The sequence below is a fragment of the Panthera pardus genome, unplaced genomic scaffold (genome assembly GCF_024362965.1).
Source record: "Panthera pardus isolate Hobbes unplaced genomic scaffold, ASM2436296v1 HiC_scaffold_7, whole genome shotgun sequence".
Lineage (NCBI taxonomy): Eukaryota > Metazoa > Chordata > Mammalia > Carnivora > Felidae > Panthera > Panthera pardus.
This window is the reverse complement of record NW_026527002.1, coordinates 47,046,084-47,062,086: the sequence shown is the minus strand read 5'-3', so window position 1 is coordinate 47,062,086 and position 16,003 is coordinate 47,046,084. Positions and strand designations below refer to the sequence as shown.

At 48.6% G+C, this 16,003-nt stretch overlaps 1 protein-coding gene across 4 annotated transcripts in view; it reads right to left on the bottom strand.

Moving 5' to 3' along the window:
* Positions 1-5,409: 5,409 nt before the first annotated feature.
* The window catches only part of GRHL2 (grainyhead like transcription factor 2), a 170,389-nt gene continuing 159,795 nt past the window's right edge, over positions 5,410-16,003 (bottom strand). For all 4 annotated transcript variants that reach the window (XM_053896592.1, XM_019467969.2, XM_053896591.1 and 1 more), the window contains exons 15-16: positions 10,511-10,575; positions 5,410-8,395 (exon numbers count right to left, since the gene is read on the bottom strand). In XM_053896592.1, the coding sequence (XP_053752567.1) occupies positions 8,281-8,395; positions 10,511-10,575 (180 nt within the window). In that variant the 3' untranslated portion in view covers positions 5,410-8,280. The remainder of the gene's footprint in view (positions 8,396-10,510; positions 10,576-16,003) is intronic.

Below are 16,003 nucleotides of genomic sequence, written 5' to 3'. Positions count from 1 at the left end.
TACAGAGTGGCCGACTATCCGTTCATACCCTTGTTGAGGGTGGGGAAGGGATGTGGAGGGTGCTGTCCCATCCCATCTCTATGTCCCAGGGGGCACTTTCCACAAATGGATTTAATAATCTACAGTTGATCCTTGAACAATGGGGGGGTTACGGGTACAGACCCCTATGCAGTCAAAAATCCACACATAACTTTTGACCCCCCAAAACATAACTACTAATAGCCTACTGTTGACCAGAAGCCTTACTGATAACATAAACGGTTGATTAACACCTATTTTGTATATAGGTTATACACTGTATTCTTACAGTAAAGCAAGCTAGAGAAGAAAATGTAAGAAAGTCACAGGAAAATACATTTACAGTATCATAAATCTGCATATAAGCAGACCCATGTAGTTCGAACCCATGTTGTTCAAGGATCATCTATATATATTCATAGATCCCATCATGTGGAGAGGCCCCTATATCAGTTGACTTTCTGTCTCGCTAGCTTGGCATTCAAGCACTTGATTAGGACGTAAGAGTTTTGTGCCTCATTGACCATGCTGCCTCAGGTCAATATGCCTGAGGGTCCAGGTGCTGATACCCGCCTCCCCCCACTGGGTGTGGCTCCTGCCCTAGAGACACGGGAGCCAGGGTTTGTGAGAGGGGAATGGGGAGGTGGCGAGCCCAAAGCCCTGTCCGAAAGCATCCTGGGTCTGCACGTGGGCTTACTTCTCTCCACTCACCATTTCTTGGCCCTCACTTTCTTCTCACCTCCTCTCCTTCCTCACAACTGGAGCTGCAAACTCTAGTCCAAACGTTAAGTGCAATGGAAGGCAACTTCCTCTTCAGTGGCAGATTGATCTCCTCTTCTCTGCCCTCTAACCTTTTCAGTCTGGAGAAGAGTCCGTAGAAAAGATGACGTGATGCAGACCCCACACCGTCCACGCAATTCGGATCAGGGTGTGTGTGTTTTGTCGTTGTCATTGGCCCTGCCTCCAGCACAGAAGGCCATTAACCTAGAAAAAAGGGACCGAGTGTCAGCTACAGTAGGTGCCTCGTGGGCCATCCAGACCTCCTGTGGGAATGGAGTTGGCCTGCAGGGGTTCTGTCTTCACCGTTTGTCCCTACGGACCAGCAATGGTCACGATACTCTCGAGTTTTGAGCCTGTTGCTCATGGCACCGATGGAGAGGTGGCTGGCAGCTGCCAAACAGATCAGGAACCTGCACTCCTGCACCTGCTGGAGCCAACCTGGCACTTTCCAGCAAATTTCCAAGACTAAGGCTCCTGTTTTCAGGGCATTGTCCTAACACCCCAACTCAACTGGATCCCCTCACAGCCTAGTCCAGGCACGGAGGGGGCATGCCCGTTGAGGAGTCGTCTGAGAGTTCTCTAAGTATGGGAAAGAGATCCCGAGAACTGTCTCTGGAAGAAATGTCGATACTTCACACGTGCCTCTCTTGGCTTGAGTATGCTCAGCACTCTTGTTTTTTGAGGTGGCTCTTCAGCTACAAGAAAAACAAGAAAAAGAACATCGAGCCTTGTATTTCCCAAGGCAGCAGAGAATCAGCCAAATCTGCCTAAAATAGAAAGGTTTGTTGCATAGTGAAAAGATGTTCAGGCCAAGGGTGTAACCAATGGTACATTAATGTCAAACAGGGTTCTCTACATTTGTTGTTGTCTTTTAAATGTTTATGGGGGGTGGGGGGGAGGCAGAGGGAGAGAGAGGGAGAATCCCAAGCAGGCTCCATGCTTAGTGTGGACCAGGACTGGGGCTCGATCCCATGACCCTGAGATCATGACCTGAGCCGACATCAAGAGTCAGACGCTCAACCGACTGAGCCACCCAGGCACCCCAGGTTTCTCTACACTTGAATGCTGACCAAGACTTAGATAGGTCTCAGGTGCTTGCTGCACTGGGTGTGAATGCGCCATGCACGGTCCCAGACATCCCTGGGGTTGCAACCAGTGGTTACTCTGAGAACATTCCATGGTGTGGAGCTAAGCCCCTAAGGCAGCTCAGAAGGGGCAAGAGCCTCAGAGAGTCTTATTTCATGCCTTCTTTTCCCAGCACTATTCCAGGAAAGAGAAGGCATCTTAAGAGTTCTAGAGAGGATGGTGAAAATACTTCAAAATTCTGCCCAGCTCAGCCTGCCGACCCTTCTTAAATACCAACAGCTACCACCAGTATATCATACACATGTAGACAGACAGATGGACAGACTCTATCTTCCCAATACCAGTATTTAATCACATTACTGAGCTGGCACTGAGTGTTCAATGGTGACTCAACACAGTACCAGGCACTATAGTCTTGAAGGCGTGTGTATGTTGGGAGAGTGGGGGTAGGAGTGATTAGCAAAGAAGCTCACAGTTCAGCTGGTAAGTTTTGTCCAGCACACTGAATACAATCACAGAGTAACCTACATCTATGTCCATGGCAGAGCAGACATCAAGTTCTTTCTTGAGTGGTGCAGGAGAGGTGTTTGCTACCCAGGGAACAAGCTGGTAACATTTGCCTTTAGTGCCCTTTCAACATCCCCTTCTCTTTGGCTGCTTCTGGCTGATCAGAGGCCCCCCACTGTGTTTCCTAGAATTTGAGTCCCCCAAATTAACCCATGCACCCCTTTAGCAGAGCTCAGAGAAGTGTGGGGATGGAGGACCCTGAGGAAAAAAGGTACAGCATACTAAGTTGGTAGACCAGAAACCCCACTCGGTGAATGTTTACTTGTAAGAATAGAGCCCCAGTGAATCTCTATGGGAGACCTTTTAGAAGGAGTTGGCTGTGGTCACCGGGGCGGGGTCGGGGGCGGAGGGGGGGTTGCTGTTCAGATCTTACCTTTTGAGAGCCCTGCTAGCTGATTGACAGGCTCTGGCTGCAGTCTTTGGAACCACCTTAGCCTTTACTCTGAGGCCACATTCTCTGGGGCTGCTCCCAGTGACCGCACATGGTGGAGTGTTAGAACTGGGCCATTCCTGCCCCACACAGATTCTTCCTGCAGGTGACCTATACTCGAGGACTCCTCAGGGGCCTGGCTGAGGCAGTCTGAAGCTCCTCTTATGCAAGCGTCCTTTCCTCCTTCCCTCCCCCTTCTCTCTTCCCTCTTTCTTTCCTTCCTTCCTTTCTTTCCTTTCACAGGGGTCAGTCCACACGCTCTCCCTATCTCCCCCTGCTCACTACCCCTTTAGCCTTCACATGAGTTTCCCCAATAAATCTCTTGAATGGCTGATCCCATCCTGGCTTCTGCTTCTTGGACGACCTGAACTGACACAGTGACCATCCCTTACCCATTCCTGTTGACCCTCAGTTCACAATGGGCTCAGACACTTGAGTTGGCAGCCTTCCCAAAGTGAGTTTCACATTGGTGACTTTTCCTTACATTGTACAAGAGCTCGGGGTAGGAGGGGTTATATTATGCCTTAGAACTGGGGTGATGACAGAACCCTGGCTCTCCCAGGATGAGCCCTTATAACTGTGCTGATGCCAGGCCACTATCACTTTGCACCTACATCACTGCCTCGGAGGGCAGACTACATCTAACCTGCCTCTTTGTCCCTAGCATGGGGCAAAGTAATGAACTGAATTAGCACAGAGTGAAAGGCAAGAGCCGGGACGGGACCCTGTGGCCCTGACAACTGGTCATCCTCACCTACCTGACCAGAGTTCCATATGGGGGGGGTGGGGGGGATGGCGAGGCACACCCAGCACCTTGGCTGCCACCGGCCAAGGGAGGGACTGCCTCAGGACAGATGTGGAGACCAGCTATATCCTTTACATGACCTACTCAGACCTGTGGGTCCACTTGACCACCCATGGAGGCCATGGATCATGGCAAAAAGGCCTTGTGGCCCATTGCTAATCCCTCCAGAAGCCTCCTCCCTCAGCTCCTCCCCCAGCCTCCTCTCCCCTGCCTTCTGGTCCCGGCATAGCAGCTGCTGGGAGTGCCACTGGGGTTGCAGCCATCAGAGAAGACTTTCTTGAGGCAAATTTTTAGCCAAGATTTGAAAGCTGTGTATGCGGACAGTGTGAAATGCAGAAGGATGTAGAAATGCTGGTCCACAGGAGAGCTAGCCCAGGGACGTGTGCCCTCGGGAGCGATGGACTAGGCGACACCAGGGACTACGAGGGACAGTATCGGCCGGTGACTTCTCTCACGTCATCTGTGGTCAGACCACTGACTGAAGGTTTTGCCGCGTGGATGTCGCACACACGGATTTCTTCCGTAGAAGTTTGTGGTGTCTTCTCCGTGTGAGTTAACAAATGCTGAGTCGACATGACGCTGCGAGTGAAATCTTCCTTCAAGTCATCACACTCAAAGGGGTCCTCTGGAGAATGAGACTTCTGCTTGGGGGAAAGAGATGAAAGCCCCTGGCCTCCCATCCTCCCTTCAGAGCTGAACCGGAAGCGCTGGTATCCCTCACTCACGCTGCCCCCTCCCTCCGACTTGCAAAGACCACCAATGATTATTTTAGGCCTCGCCATCTTGTGGCTTTGGGTTCTTCCAGGCAAGACTGGAGAGAAGCTAAAGCGAGAGCTGTATGCTGCTCTTTATTTTCAAGAGGGCTCGTCATGTGACATCTCCCAGGCTGTGAGCATCCTGGTGACTCCAGATAAATAGAAACATTTGCGCTTAAAATATATATTCGGGTATCTAGGGTGTGTATATTTCACTGTCAGGAAATAGAAAAACAAATCAGCATAGGTCTCTTCATCAGATTTAGTTGATTGATGCCTAAGAACTGTAAAACCCTACAAGCTTCAAAGTATTAAGGCTTTCTGGAATAAATAACGTAGCTTCATAACTTACCTTACTGTGAAAGAAAGAAAGAAATGCTGCTTGTTCAGAGGCTCTCTGGAGTCGAGCGTGGATGACGGCTGAAGAGCACGGTGGCCCAGTGGGGAGGCAGGCAGAGGAAGCGCTAACGAACACTGGAATCCTGAGTCCGGCTGTGTGCCTCTGAGCTGACAGATCCTAGTGACCTGGGAGTTTGGGGGCAAGAGACCATCATGATGGAACTGGAGTTTTAGCCATGTGGTTTCAGCCTCTGTAGGGGCTGGTACAAATGAACTAAAGAGCCAGAAAGTTCCTGTGATAACTTACATGGGGATGATCGTGAGCGAGGCGGTGAGGAAGGTAAAAGCGTGTGGACAGGACCTACTCTCCCTGCCTTGAGGAGCCGGCCAAGAATAACCACCCTGGTGGCTCTTCGCGGCACAGTGAAGGCGTCTTGATTTCTTCAGCCCTCTTCTCCTGTAACCGTGGGGTTGAGCACAAGGCAGAGGACGTGCCTGCTGTGTTGAAGTCTAGGACCCGAAGGTGTCCAAAGGGGGCCTAGAATCTTCCCAAGGCCACACTGCGGCTTCTTTCCAACAAGGCAAAGAAGCCCCAACACCCACCTCACAGAAAGCACCAGACACTGTCATTGACTCTGACGTTATGAATATTTATTTTTTTCTCTTAAAAATGTACAAAAAATAAAATAACTGTATTTATAGTTTATAGATTCCCCTTCTCCCATTTACAAAACTATTAAGTTACATTTGCCTTTTTCTTTTGTTTAAAACACGAGAGCAAATTGTCCATCTTTCAATCTCCCTTGCTTGTTTTTAAGAAAGGGCCGTTCACAGAATTTGGCACAAATCCTCTGTTTCTGTTGCATTTTCCTAATTTTAAATAAGAAGGAAAATAAATGTTTGATTCATTTCACGCCTCGTAAGTTTCTGGGCTGGGACGTGCCTTAGTCTTTCAGGATCCAAGTCCAAGATGACATCTGACTGCGTTTTTCTGTTGGTTCCAATCTCCAGACACCCATTAAGTCTAAGCAGTGTGGGTATGTGTAAGAAAAATACTTGTTTTACGTGTCCCTCATCTTACATGGATTTTTTTCAGAGAAGCAGATTTGTTTAAGTGTAATAAACTGAAGGGACAAGAGAAGAGGCAAGTCTTCCTATCTTTCTAGAGTGTTTCTGCTCAGAAAATTGTGCTCATCAAAGCCCTGCTGACATACATCCAAGCTAGACCATGGACACTCTGAGAATGCAGAGGGGGCAGGAGAAGGATGGGGGTGCAGATCAGATGGGAGGTGATGCTCTCTCTGCACCACCCTTCGGTGGCACTGGCCTCACATTCTTTGTTCTGGTAGGTGGGGGGTCACCACGTTGATGGCTCAGGGACTGGAAACAAATGCAAAGGCGTCTCTGATCATCCTCTGCCTTGGGGAAGACCGGCAAACATTTCCCCAAAGAGACTAGAGAAAAAAGGGTAGGGTAACTTGTGTCAGACGCCCCAAATCTTATCTTTTCCCTACTCTGGAGTCTCTGCCCCAGCCCAACAGTATTTGCCGTTTCGTCTGCCAGTCACGTTCCAATCCACCTCTGAGGCAAAGAGCACGCGAAGTGCAGAGTACGTCATACATTTTCAACACTGAATCTGTCCGTCACAGAACAGAGCTTCATCAGGACCCAGGAGGGTCCCCACGCTGCTGGTCCAGGGCATGGCAGCCAGAGCGAGGGAGGAGGGAACAGATGGGAGCAGAACTGAATCCGGGATGCAAACCTTTGGCACCACAGGAAGGGATAACGTGTCCAGAGGACACAGAAAGGTGCCCCGTTACCATCACCCGGACATCTTCCTCGGCGCGGCACCTGCTCTCCGTTCCATCCAAATCGTCTGTAGCCTCAAGGAGAAACAGCTGGGCTGGAAGCAGCCCTTCTGTCCTGCTCTGGGCCTCAGGGGCAGGTGGGGTGCGAGGCAGGGAGCCCTTGGAGAGAGAGCTCCCTGGGTGAGACGTCAAAGTGCTTTACAAACAAATCTGGGCCCTTACATAGAACCTGCCCTAGTGCAGGACCTGGGGCTGGGGACGTGTCTGGCTACCTGAAGGCCAGTGCTTCAACCCACAAGGGCGAACGCAAACCCCCAGGCCACCTACCTGTCCCTTCAGAGAGAACAGCGGCCCAGGACGGTTCATGATTTCGCGAGTGTTTAGGGAAGCATTTTTTCTACTCTTCGTCTCCCAGAGCATGTACGGGAGGACCAGGCCTTCTCTCTCCCAGTCCTCCTCCAGGGGCTGCCCTTCGGAAGAGCCAGGAGGCTCTGGGGGCACCCCCCTCCCCCCGAATCCAGCAGCCCGGAGCAGAGGTGGCCACGGGAAGCAGCCCCCCGGCCTGTGAATTCGGAGCTAAGCTGTTGGCATCACTCTCAGAACTGCAGCTGGGCTTTTGGGGAAGCCACTTGAGATGAAAGACGCACTTGTCAACTGTCAGGCGCTGCACAGAGGCCCGGTCCTCATGATCACCAAGTTCTGCAGTGGCCCCAGCACGGGGCCCAGCCGCAAGCCCCCTGCAGTCTCTCTGGAAAGCTCACCGAAGCTGGAGGAGCTGGGGCCTCAGACGATCCGACCTTTCCCGCTGACGAGACCGTTCAGAGAGTGAGAGAGGCCGGAAAGCACATCACCGGGAGGCAAGCGTGGCGGCCCACAGGGCGGGCGTGCCCGCTGGCACCCCTGCAGTCACCGGACAGCCCAAAGGCCACTTCCCTGTCCCAGCGCGTCCCCTGCAAACCTCTCGCAGAAAGCGGAGCCTCAGCCACGCGTCTCCCCTAGGCCAGCGGCAGTAAACATGCCCACATACCGCAGGTAAAATATATTATTGCCATATTATAAACACTATGTACATAATAGCCAGGCGTACCTTCTGGGTTACTAATTACACGGTAGCTGAATGTCTTCCTGTACAAGGCCTGGCGGCCATTCGCTGGAAACCCCCAGACGTGTTTAGCAGGACGGCCTTCCCCAGAGACACCTGAAGGCTTGTGACCAGGACGCGGGTGTCCACCTCTGACCGCGCCCGGGCAGCGGGCGGCAGCTCGCTCTGACCAGCCACTCAGGGCAAGCAGAGGTGAGGCGTTCTCGGGCTCTTCGGGGTGAACAGATTGGCTGTGTTTCTCTTGAAAGGTGAGGGGGGGCTCTGGACGGTCTCACCTGGGGCCAGCAGTGTCCTGCAGAGTCCTGGCAGGCCTGGACCCCGGGGCTCCAGAAACAGGTGGACAATAAATAAGCGTCTGACAGGCCCAGCACGCCTTCCTGAGGGGCTCAGGATTTAGCTCCAGCAGGAGCCAGGGGATGGGCCAGACACACTGGTAAGGGACGGGGCTCTGTGCCTCGCCCGGCTCCCAGCACAGTCTGTAACAGCGGTTGGGGGGTGGGGGGGGGGGCAGGGCTCTGGGCCGGGGCTTCCACCTCTCCCAGGGAGGAATGCACCGAGGGCCCCTGCTGAGGGGACGCCGAGACCAGGGCTCAGATTTCCATGAGTGTGATCTTGAAGCCTTCCACCATGCTCTCCATGTTGAGAATGAAGGTGTCCTCATTCGAGTAGTGCTCAATGATGTTGTCGTCCATGTTCACCAAGATGCTGTCGGGGAGGAGGGTGGGGGGTAAGAAACAAAGATGCCATCAACAGCAAGCGGTGGGCAAGGGCCGACCCAGGCTGGGGGCTCCCCTAGCCATTCTTTGGCAAGGGAGGCTGGGAAGGGTGGAGGAGAGGGGAGGTAAGGCAGGAAAAGGAGACCCTCATAATATTTTCTTCCCACAGAAACCAGTCTGAAGAACCCAAAGCCTCGATTGGTCAGAACTAACCTCACGACTCCTTATTAAACAGGTCTCCGGAGGCATTCAACCCAACCCTCTTGCTTTATAGATTAGAAAACTATGGCTCAGAGAGATGAGCCGGAAATCACACAGTAAGCTAGTGACAGAGCCGGGTCCTACACGGGTCCCCCGTTTGCATTAAACCATACTGCCTCTTGAAAATACACTTTAAAAAAGTACTCCAGGGGCGCCTGGGTGGCTCAGTCAGTTAAGCATCCAACTCTTGGTTTCAGCTCAGGTCATGATCTCAGGGTTCGTGAGTTCGAGCCCCACATTGGGCTCTGTGCTGACAGGGTGGAGACTGCTTGGAATTCTCTCTCTCTGTTCCTCCCCTGCTTGTGGTCTCTCTCTCTCTCTCAAAAAAAAAAAAAAAAAAAGTACTCCATAGTCAGAGGAAGAGGAAGATGAAGAACTGTGGCTACCCCATTGGGAATGTAATGTGTTTCAGGGTTTCAGAGACCTTGTGTTTACTCTTCACAGCAGTCTTGAAGGTAGGCGTGACCATCACCACCTTGCAAATGAGAAAATTGAGTGCAGGGAAGGTCAATCAGCTCCCCAAGGTCATCCAGCTGGTTCCTGGCTGAGCTAGATCGGAAATTGGCTTTGCCTGGCTCTGAAGCTCGCCCTTCACCACGTGTGGCCTATGGTCAACTATCCCAAGTGGATTTAGTTTTAAGAGAACCAACAACCTCCAGGGTCTCTCCCTCATTTGGAAATCAGACAGATCTCAGTTTGCCATCGAAGAACTGACTCATTTGACAGCTATGTGTCATCTGGCAAGTTTAGGAGCCTCAGTTTATTCTTCTGCAAAAATAAGAAAAACAACTCCTCTCTAGACGGTTGTCGTAAGGATTAAAGTTTTTAGCGCAGGGCTTAACATGGCACTCGATGGAAGTGAAACATTATCGCCGTCAGACTGTACGTCTGCACTGAGGATTTCTGCTCGGCAGTAAGACCTTGAGACACCACTCAAATCTCATCCTCAAAGGAATACACTCAGCCTATTGCACTGACTGTGAGGAAAACTGTAACATACATTTAAGGGAGCGTCCCAACAGGGCTCCAGTGGAAAAGGTCTCCCATTTGACTCCTGCTCTACCAAGAGACCCATCACTCAGAAAGCCTGAGCGTCTCAGCAAATCAATCTCCTTTATGACAGAGGCTCAGAGAAGAGTTTAAAGACCCGTTTTCTGTGTTTTGTAGGAAAATAACTCCAGAAGCTGACTCAGTGGAAACGCTCTCCTGGGACTAAATCCAGCTCCCGCAGCCTCTACTCTTAGACCCTCATACGCAGGAAGCCCTAGGAAGGCTGGGGGGTGGTAGCGTGGGGAGGAATAACAAGAGCAGTGTATATAAAGCACTTGCAGGGGGCCCAGAACCTACTGAACGCCTCATAAATGAGTTATTGTTCTTAACGCTGAGAATAAGCAGGTCCAACGGTCATTTAGATCATTTTGTTAATATCACCTCAGAAGAATTCGCTATACCCTGAGCGCTTCTGGTTCTTCATGTGTCACCCTGAAACCAACCCCAGAGTAGCATGTGATTCTTTACACACTCCACACTTGGCAGAGCTGACTTTGCCACTCTCCCCAGTGTCCTCACCCCTTCCAGACCCTTCTATTCCACCACTCTGACATTGCAATAGGACATCTCAGGCGGCATCATGACAATGCACTGTCTCCCTCCCTCCCTATCTTATTAAAGATCTTCAAAATGCACTGCGTTTGCAAGCTGCTCAGCAATCCTTTGTAAGGATGACACACAGTTTTTATAAAAGGTGGAAACAGAACAAAAGGCAGACACCATTTTTTTTTTTTTAAAGGGACTATGTAGACTTCTCTGATTTGGAAGTCAGTTTAAGTTGTTTCTTTCTTACCCTTTTTTGCTTTTCTTGTAAAGCTTTGCGATCTTCTCCACAGGCAATCCGTATTTCTCAGATATCTGTAACACCAATAACAGAAAGGCAGATGAGCATGGAAGGGGAGGCTAAGCAGAGGCAAGAGAGAAACCTCTGCTCTCAGTCTCGTGGAGATTCTCCTGGGTGCCTGTATCCTCCCAATATGCCTCAGCTGCAAGGCTCTCAGGTGCCTAAACCTTGAGTCATTCAACAAAAGATTCAGCCACGTGGTAATTTAATCTACAATAAAGGTATCATCTCAGATTAGCCGGAAAGAAAATGGACCCCGGCCCCGATGTTGGGTTAAATAAGTAGCCATATAGAAAAAATTCAACAAGTTAAGCTGGATCCCTTCTCTACTTCTGACATCAAAATAAATTTCAGATAGAGCAAAGATTTACATGTGAAGGCTGAAACCATAAAAGTATAAGAAACCATGGGTCAGTTCTTTGTATTGATGTCATCTTCAAGGAGGGAGGATCATTCCAATGAAGACATGAAACCTGAAGAAACAAGGTCAAAAAGTTGATCAAACAACAGAGCATTACAAATACTGGTAGAGCAAAATCCGCCATAAGAAGCGGAAGACAGACAATATACTATGAAACTTTCTTGTCAATGGGAAAAGGAAGAATCCAGCGTGAAGAAGTAACTCACAGAGAAAAGCACAAGAGGACAGTAAGTACATGAAAAAATGTACCACCTCACTCCTCACTTTAAAATTTCAAATTAAACCAGTAGGATGGAATTTTATGTTATCAGGCTCACAGAAACTAGAAGAATGATAATATGGTGTCAGCTAGAGTGTGAAAAACGTCAAATCTCGTATTCCATAGGTAGAGAATATTTTTGAGGGGAAATTTAGGAAAAGGTCTTAAAATTTAAAAAGCATATTCCCACAGATTCCACCGCTAGTAACTTGGTCTACGGAAATACGCCCAGACGTACGCAAAGCTTTTCAAAGCATCGTTGTTCATAATAGAGAAAACCGTATATAACAAGCACTCATTAAGTATGTTTTGGTATCTTCACAGTCGAAAGCCATCCAGTCATTTAAAGATGTGACAAGCCTATATGAAAAATAAGGTCCTTAACACACGAAGGGGAAAAAGCCAACAAATTGCAAAACAGTATATATGGTGTGACCCCATTCATGTTTTTAAAGAAATAAGTATGTAAGGAAATAGAAAATATGTGAAGGACCTGCCAATCTATTAATCTATTAACAGCGGCTACCCTGGGAGAATGGACAGAAACGAGACTCTTTTACTTTTCACTTTGTACCATTCTGTAGTGGCTTGCCCTCCCCCCGTCCCCCTTTTGACAATGATTGTGATTCACTTTTACAAATATAAAGCAATCAGAGTTTGGAGATGGCTTCTGGAGAGACCTCCCCTCAATGTCTGTCATGCCTTCTCTGTCCCAAATCCAATCCACCAGCCTCTTCTGAGCCCAGCAGCTGGGGGGGACTCACAGCCAGCTAGGATAAGTGAGTTCTGGGACAGGGGCAGCTGGGCAGTGGAACGGGGGCTCTGAAAAGAGGCTGAGGAGCCCTAGGGCACAGGCAGACAGCTCTGGATCCCCAGAAGAGCTTATCCCACATACAAGCACACATTCCCACCTCTTACCCCTCCACTTGCACAGGAAGGACTCCTCACCCCCAGAATAAGCCCAGAGGAGCAGAAAAGAAGGCTGAGAGGGCAACAGGAGCCTGGGGAACCAGCAGCCTGCCTGCCACTCGTCACTGCTCCATCACTGATGGGACCGCCCTGTGCCCACAGCAGAGCCTAAATGTGCCCAGTATGTAAAATAACATGGCCTGGGGGCAGCGGAGAGGATGAACGGTGCTTGTGTTGTAGGCATCCATTTGAACAGAACATTAAAAAAACACTTATGAAGATTGCACACACATGCAAAATTCTGATCCAAAAATACGATTACTGAACTAAACACATTCTAAAGTTCAGTAAATGAACTGAAAGACTGGTAGTCAATACAGCAAACCAACAGTATTTGGAAAGATCAATTAGAAAAACAAGTTCAAAAGCAGAGCAAAGACATGGAGCATAGAGGAACTCGTGAACAAAAAAGGCAGCTTTAAAAAACAAGAGCGAACAGAGAGATTTGAAGAACAGAGGTAGGCCACAGAAGATGTGACTATCCAGGGTCCCAGACAGAGAAAAAGGAACTGATGGAGAAGAGGAAATAATTAAACAAATAATAGAAGAAAGACCCAGGTTTTTGGACAAAGCGGGGGGGCTCCTGAATCCCGGGAGAAATCAACGAGGAAAGACACGCATCTGGCCATTCTGAACAAAGTGCCAGATCTCCAAAGGGTAATAAAAACATTCTGAAACCTTCCAGAACAAGTTACCACCACCACCCCCCTCCAAAAAAAGGAATAGAAGAATAAACCTGGCTTCGGTCTTCCCATCTGCAACATTAGAAACCAAAGGATAGCGGAGTAACCTCTATAGACTACTGAAAAAAAAGAACTTCACCCCAAGAACCTTGTACACCAATAAGTTATGCCTCAGGCATCAGGGTGAAAAAAAATGGTATCGAGGAAATGCAAAAGTTCAGAGAACATTTCACCCAAATACTCCAGGAGGAACATACCCACAAAAGAACATTATCTAAACAGAAAATGCATCAGAAGGGAGATTTCGGCCAGGCGAAGGGGGAAGACAACAAACCACTAGCATTGTGCCATAAATACATTTTTAAATGTATACAAACTCTACAAACACCCTCTCTCCATCTATCTATATTATATTGATATATACTTAACTACAGATAGACAGTTATCTATCAGGATGTAACTGTGTGTGGGTGTTTACATACTTAGATGGAATGGGGGTGCAAAATAAGGGCCAAACAAAGATTCTCGAAGTAAAAAGGACACACTAAGGGAGCAAATCTCATCGTTTGTTAGAGTGAAAGCATCAAACTATCTCAGCAACACCAAGAAGTCGGGAGTCTGTGGGGACGGAGGGGTGAGCACCCCCGACGCACTCCGGCTAAGCAAGAGAAGGCGGCAGGAGAGGGAGAAACGAAAGCTCTCACGGCCTCGCCTCGTGCTGGGGGGAGCTACATACACAGCGTTGGTGCAAAACATAGCTGGAATTTCATCTTCAAATCACAGAGAAATGAGGAGGGACCGAAATAACTGAGGAAACGTAAACAGTAACTTTCCAGAAAAGGTGGAAAACAGCACGTTAATAAGTCTGCCAAGCAGAAGAGACAGCAAGAGGAAACTGCAAAGTAAAATCAATAATAAAGAAAAAGTAATGCAGACAACAGAAAATCCAGTCTATCCGTCATTATACCAAATGAGAACAAACTGCCTTTTTCCATCGAAAGCCAGAGTGTCAGAGTAGGGAAAAAAGAAAAGTTAAAAGAAGGACGAGAAAGAAAGAGAACGAGCTGGATGTTTAGCAGAAAAACACCAGAGGCAAAGGCTAAAGAGGGGATGGCTGGAGGGCTAGCAAACAAAGGAGAGCAGGGGTGAGGACATTTGTAGACAACAAGGTGAGCGTTAAGGTTGATGAGGTTACAAAGGATATTATGCAATGATAAAAAACACAGTGTAGGAAAAGGTGTAGCAATCTTAAACTTGAGGCTCCAACAGCACAGCACTTGAGCACAAAGTACAAGATGGTGGGCAGATTTGAAAGAAAAACAAGTATCGCGGGAGACTTCACCACATGAACAAGCACAGTACGGTAGGAGGACAGGAGTCGCCCATACTCCCGGTTTGCTTTAAGAGTTGGACACAACTAAGGCAAGTAAGAACAAAGGAATAATATAGTCGCTATGCTAGATTTAATATTTCATATACACACACACACATCTCCTAAAGAGAATCTATCATGTGTTGGGTCACAAAGATAAGCCAAATTACATCAGAATTCATTAGAAATGCAAAATTCAAAGTTGCCACAAATGCTTAATTATTTGGAAGTAGGGCAGTCCCCTTTTATCCATAAGGATACACTCCAAGATCCCAGTGAATGCCTGAAACCTCAGACAGTAACAAACCCTGTATGTATACACACACACACACACACACACACACACACACACACAAAATGTTTTTTTTCGTACACATACATACCTATGAGAAAGTTTATAAATTAGGCACAGTAAGAGATTGATAACTAATAATAAAACAGAAAAATTATTACAATATGCTGTAATAAAAGTTATGTGCATGTGGTCTCTCTCTCAAAATATCTTACTGTATTGGACACACCCTTCTTTTTGTGATAACGTGAGCTGGTAAGATGCCTACGTGACGAGATGAAGCCACACGAATGAGCTGAGCGTCAGGCTATTGACCCTCCAAAGATCATCAGGGGATCATCTGCTTCTGGACTACGTCTGACCACAGGTAAGTGACACCGCGGAAAAGCGAAACTGGGAATAAGGGGGCCCCAGAACCCTGGCTGTGTAACAGCTCAGCACCCCTTCCTCAGACTCTCCAGTTCCTTTAGCAACCGTCTGGGGAAGATGCTATGTTATAGCTATCTCAAGAAGCTCTAACAGCAGCAAGTTTCTTTGAGCATCGTCATGCTATTTCCAAAGCGGGGAGATAGTCTGAATAAGGTAGGATGCGCACAGATTTTGTCACTCCTCCCCAGGCTCAATACCGTTGCCCTTTGGGAGAATTTCTACTTCCTTCCTCTCATCTTCCCAAGCCCGGCACCTGCACTATCTGCCGGGTCCTGGCGTCCACACCTGCACTTGCCAACGGAGAAGGAAACGCTGACGTGCGCTGGTTCGCACCCAGAGCAGAGCGCTGCGAGTGGGGCCTTGCTGAGGGATGGAGGTGTGGCCGTTTCTCAGGAGTGAGCTCACCGTGGCCCCCACCCCATGGGGCTCCAAACCCATCCAGTCAACAGAGCTGGTGCACAGAACCAGTGCTGGAGGAGCGGGTCCCCTGGGCATCGGTCCTGGAGCCGCCACTCCCTGAGCACTTCCGGGTTGGTCTCAGCCAGCGCTCCCTAACCTGGGGTCTGCAGATGCCCGGAGGACGCACATGAACTGGGGTGGGGAAAGCGTACATCTTTATTTTCGCTAACCTTGGACTTCAATTTAACCTTCCCCTCAGTCAGGAACATACAATAGTCTTAGCGGTAACTGAGTTTTGTTACCAATGGAAGTCACAGATATTCTCATGTCGTATTAGAATTACGGCACAGATCTCGAAATATCAATTACGTTCATCCATCAGACTTCGAAAGTACAGTAGTTAGGAGTCCCACCCATAGATCATGGATAGATCATGAATAATAATGCATGAATAAGGAGTGCATATATTCCCGTAGCACAAATATTTTTCATTAAGGACTTCAATGTGATCGATAGAATTGGTTTCCTTTGTAATCCTGTGTTTTTTATTTTGTACATTGAAAAACTTCATTCAGAGCAGGGTCCATAGACTTCATCACACTACCAAAGACGTGCCAC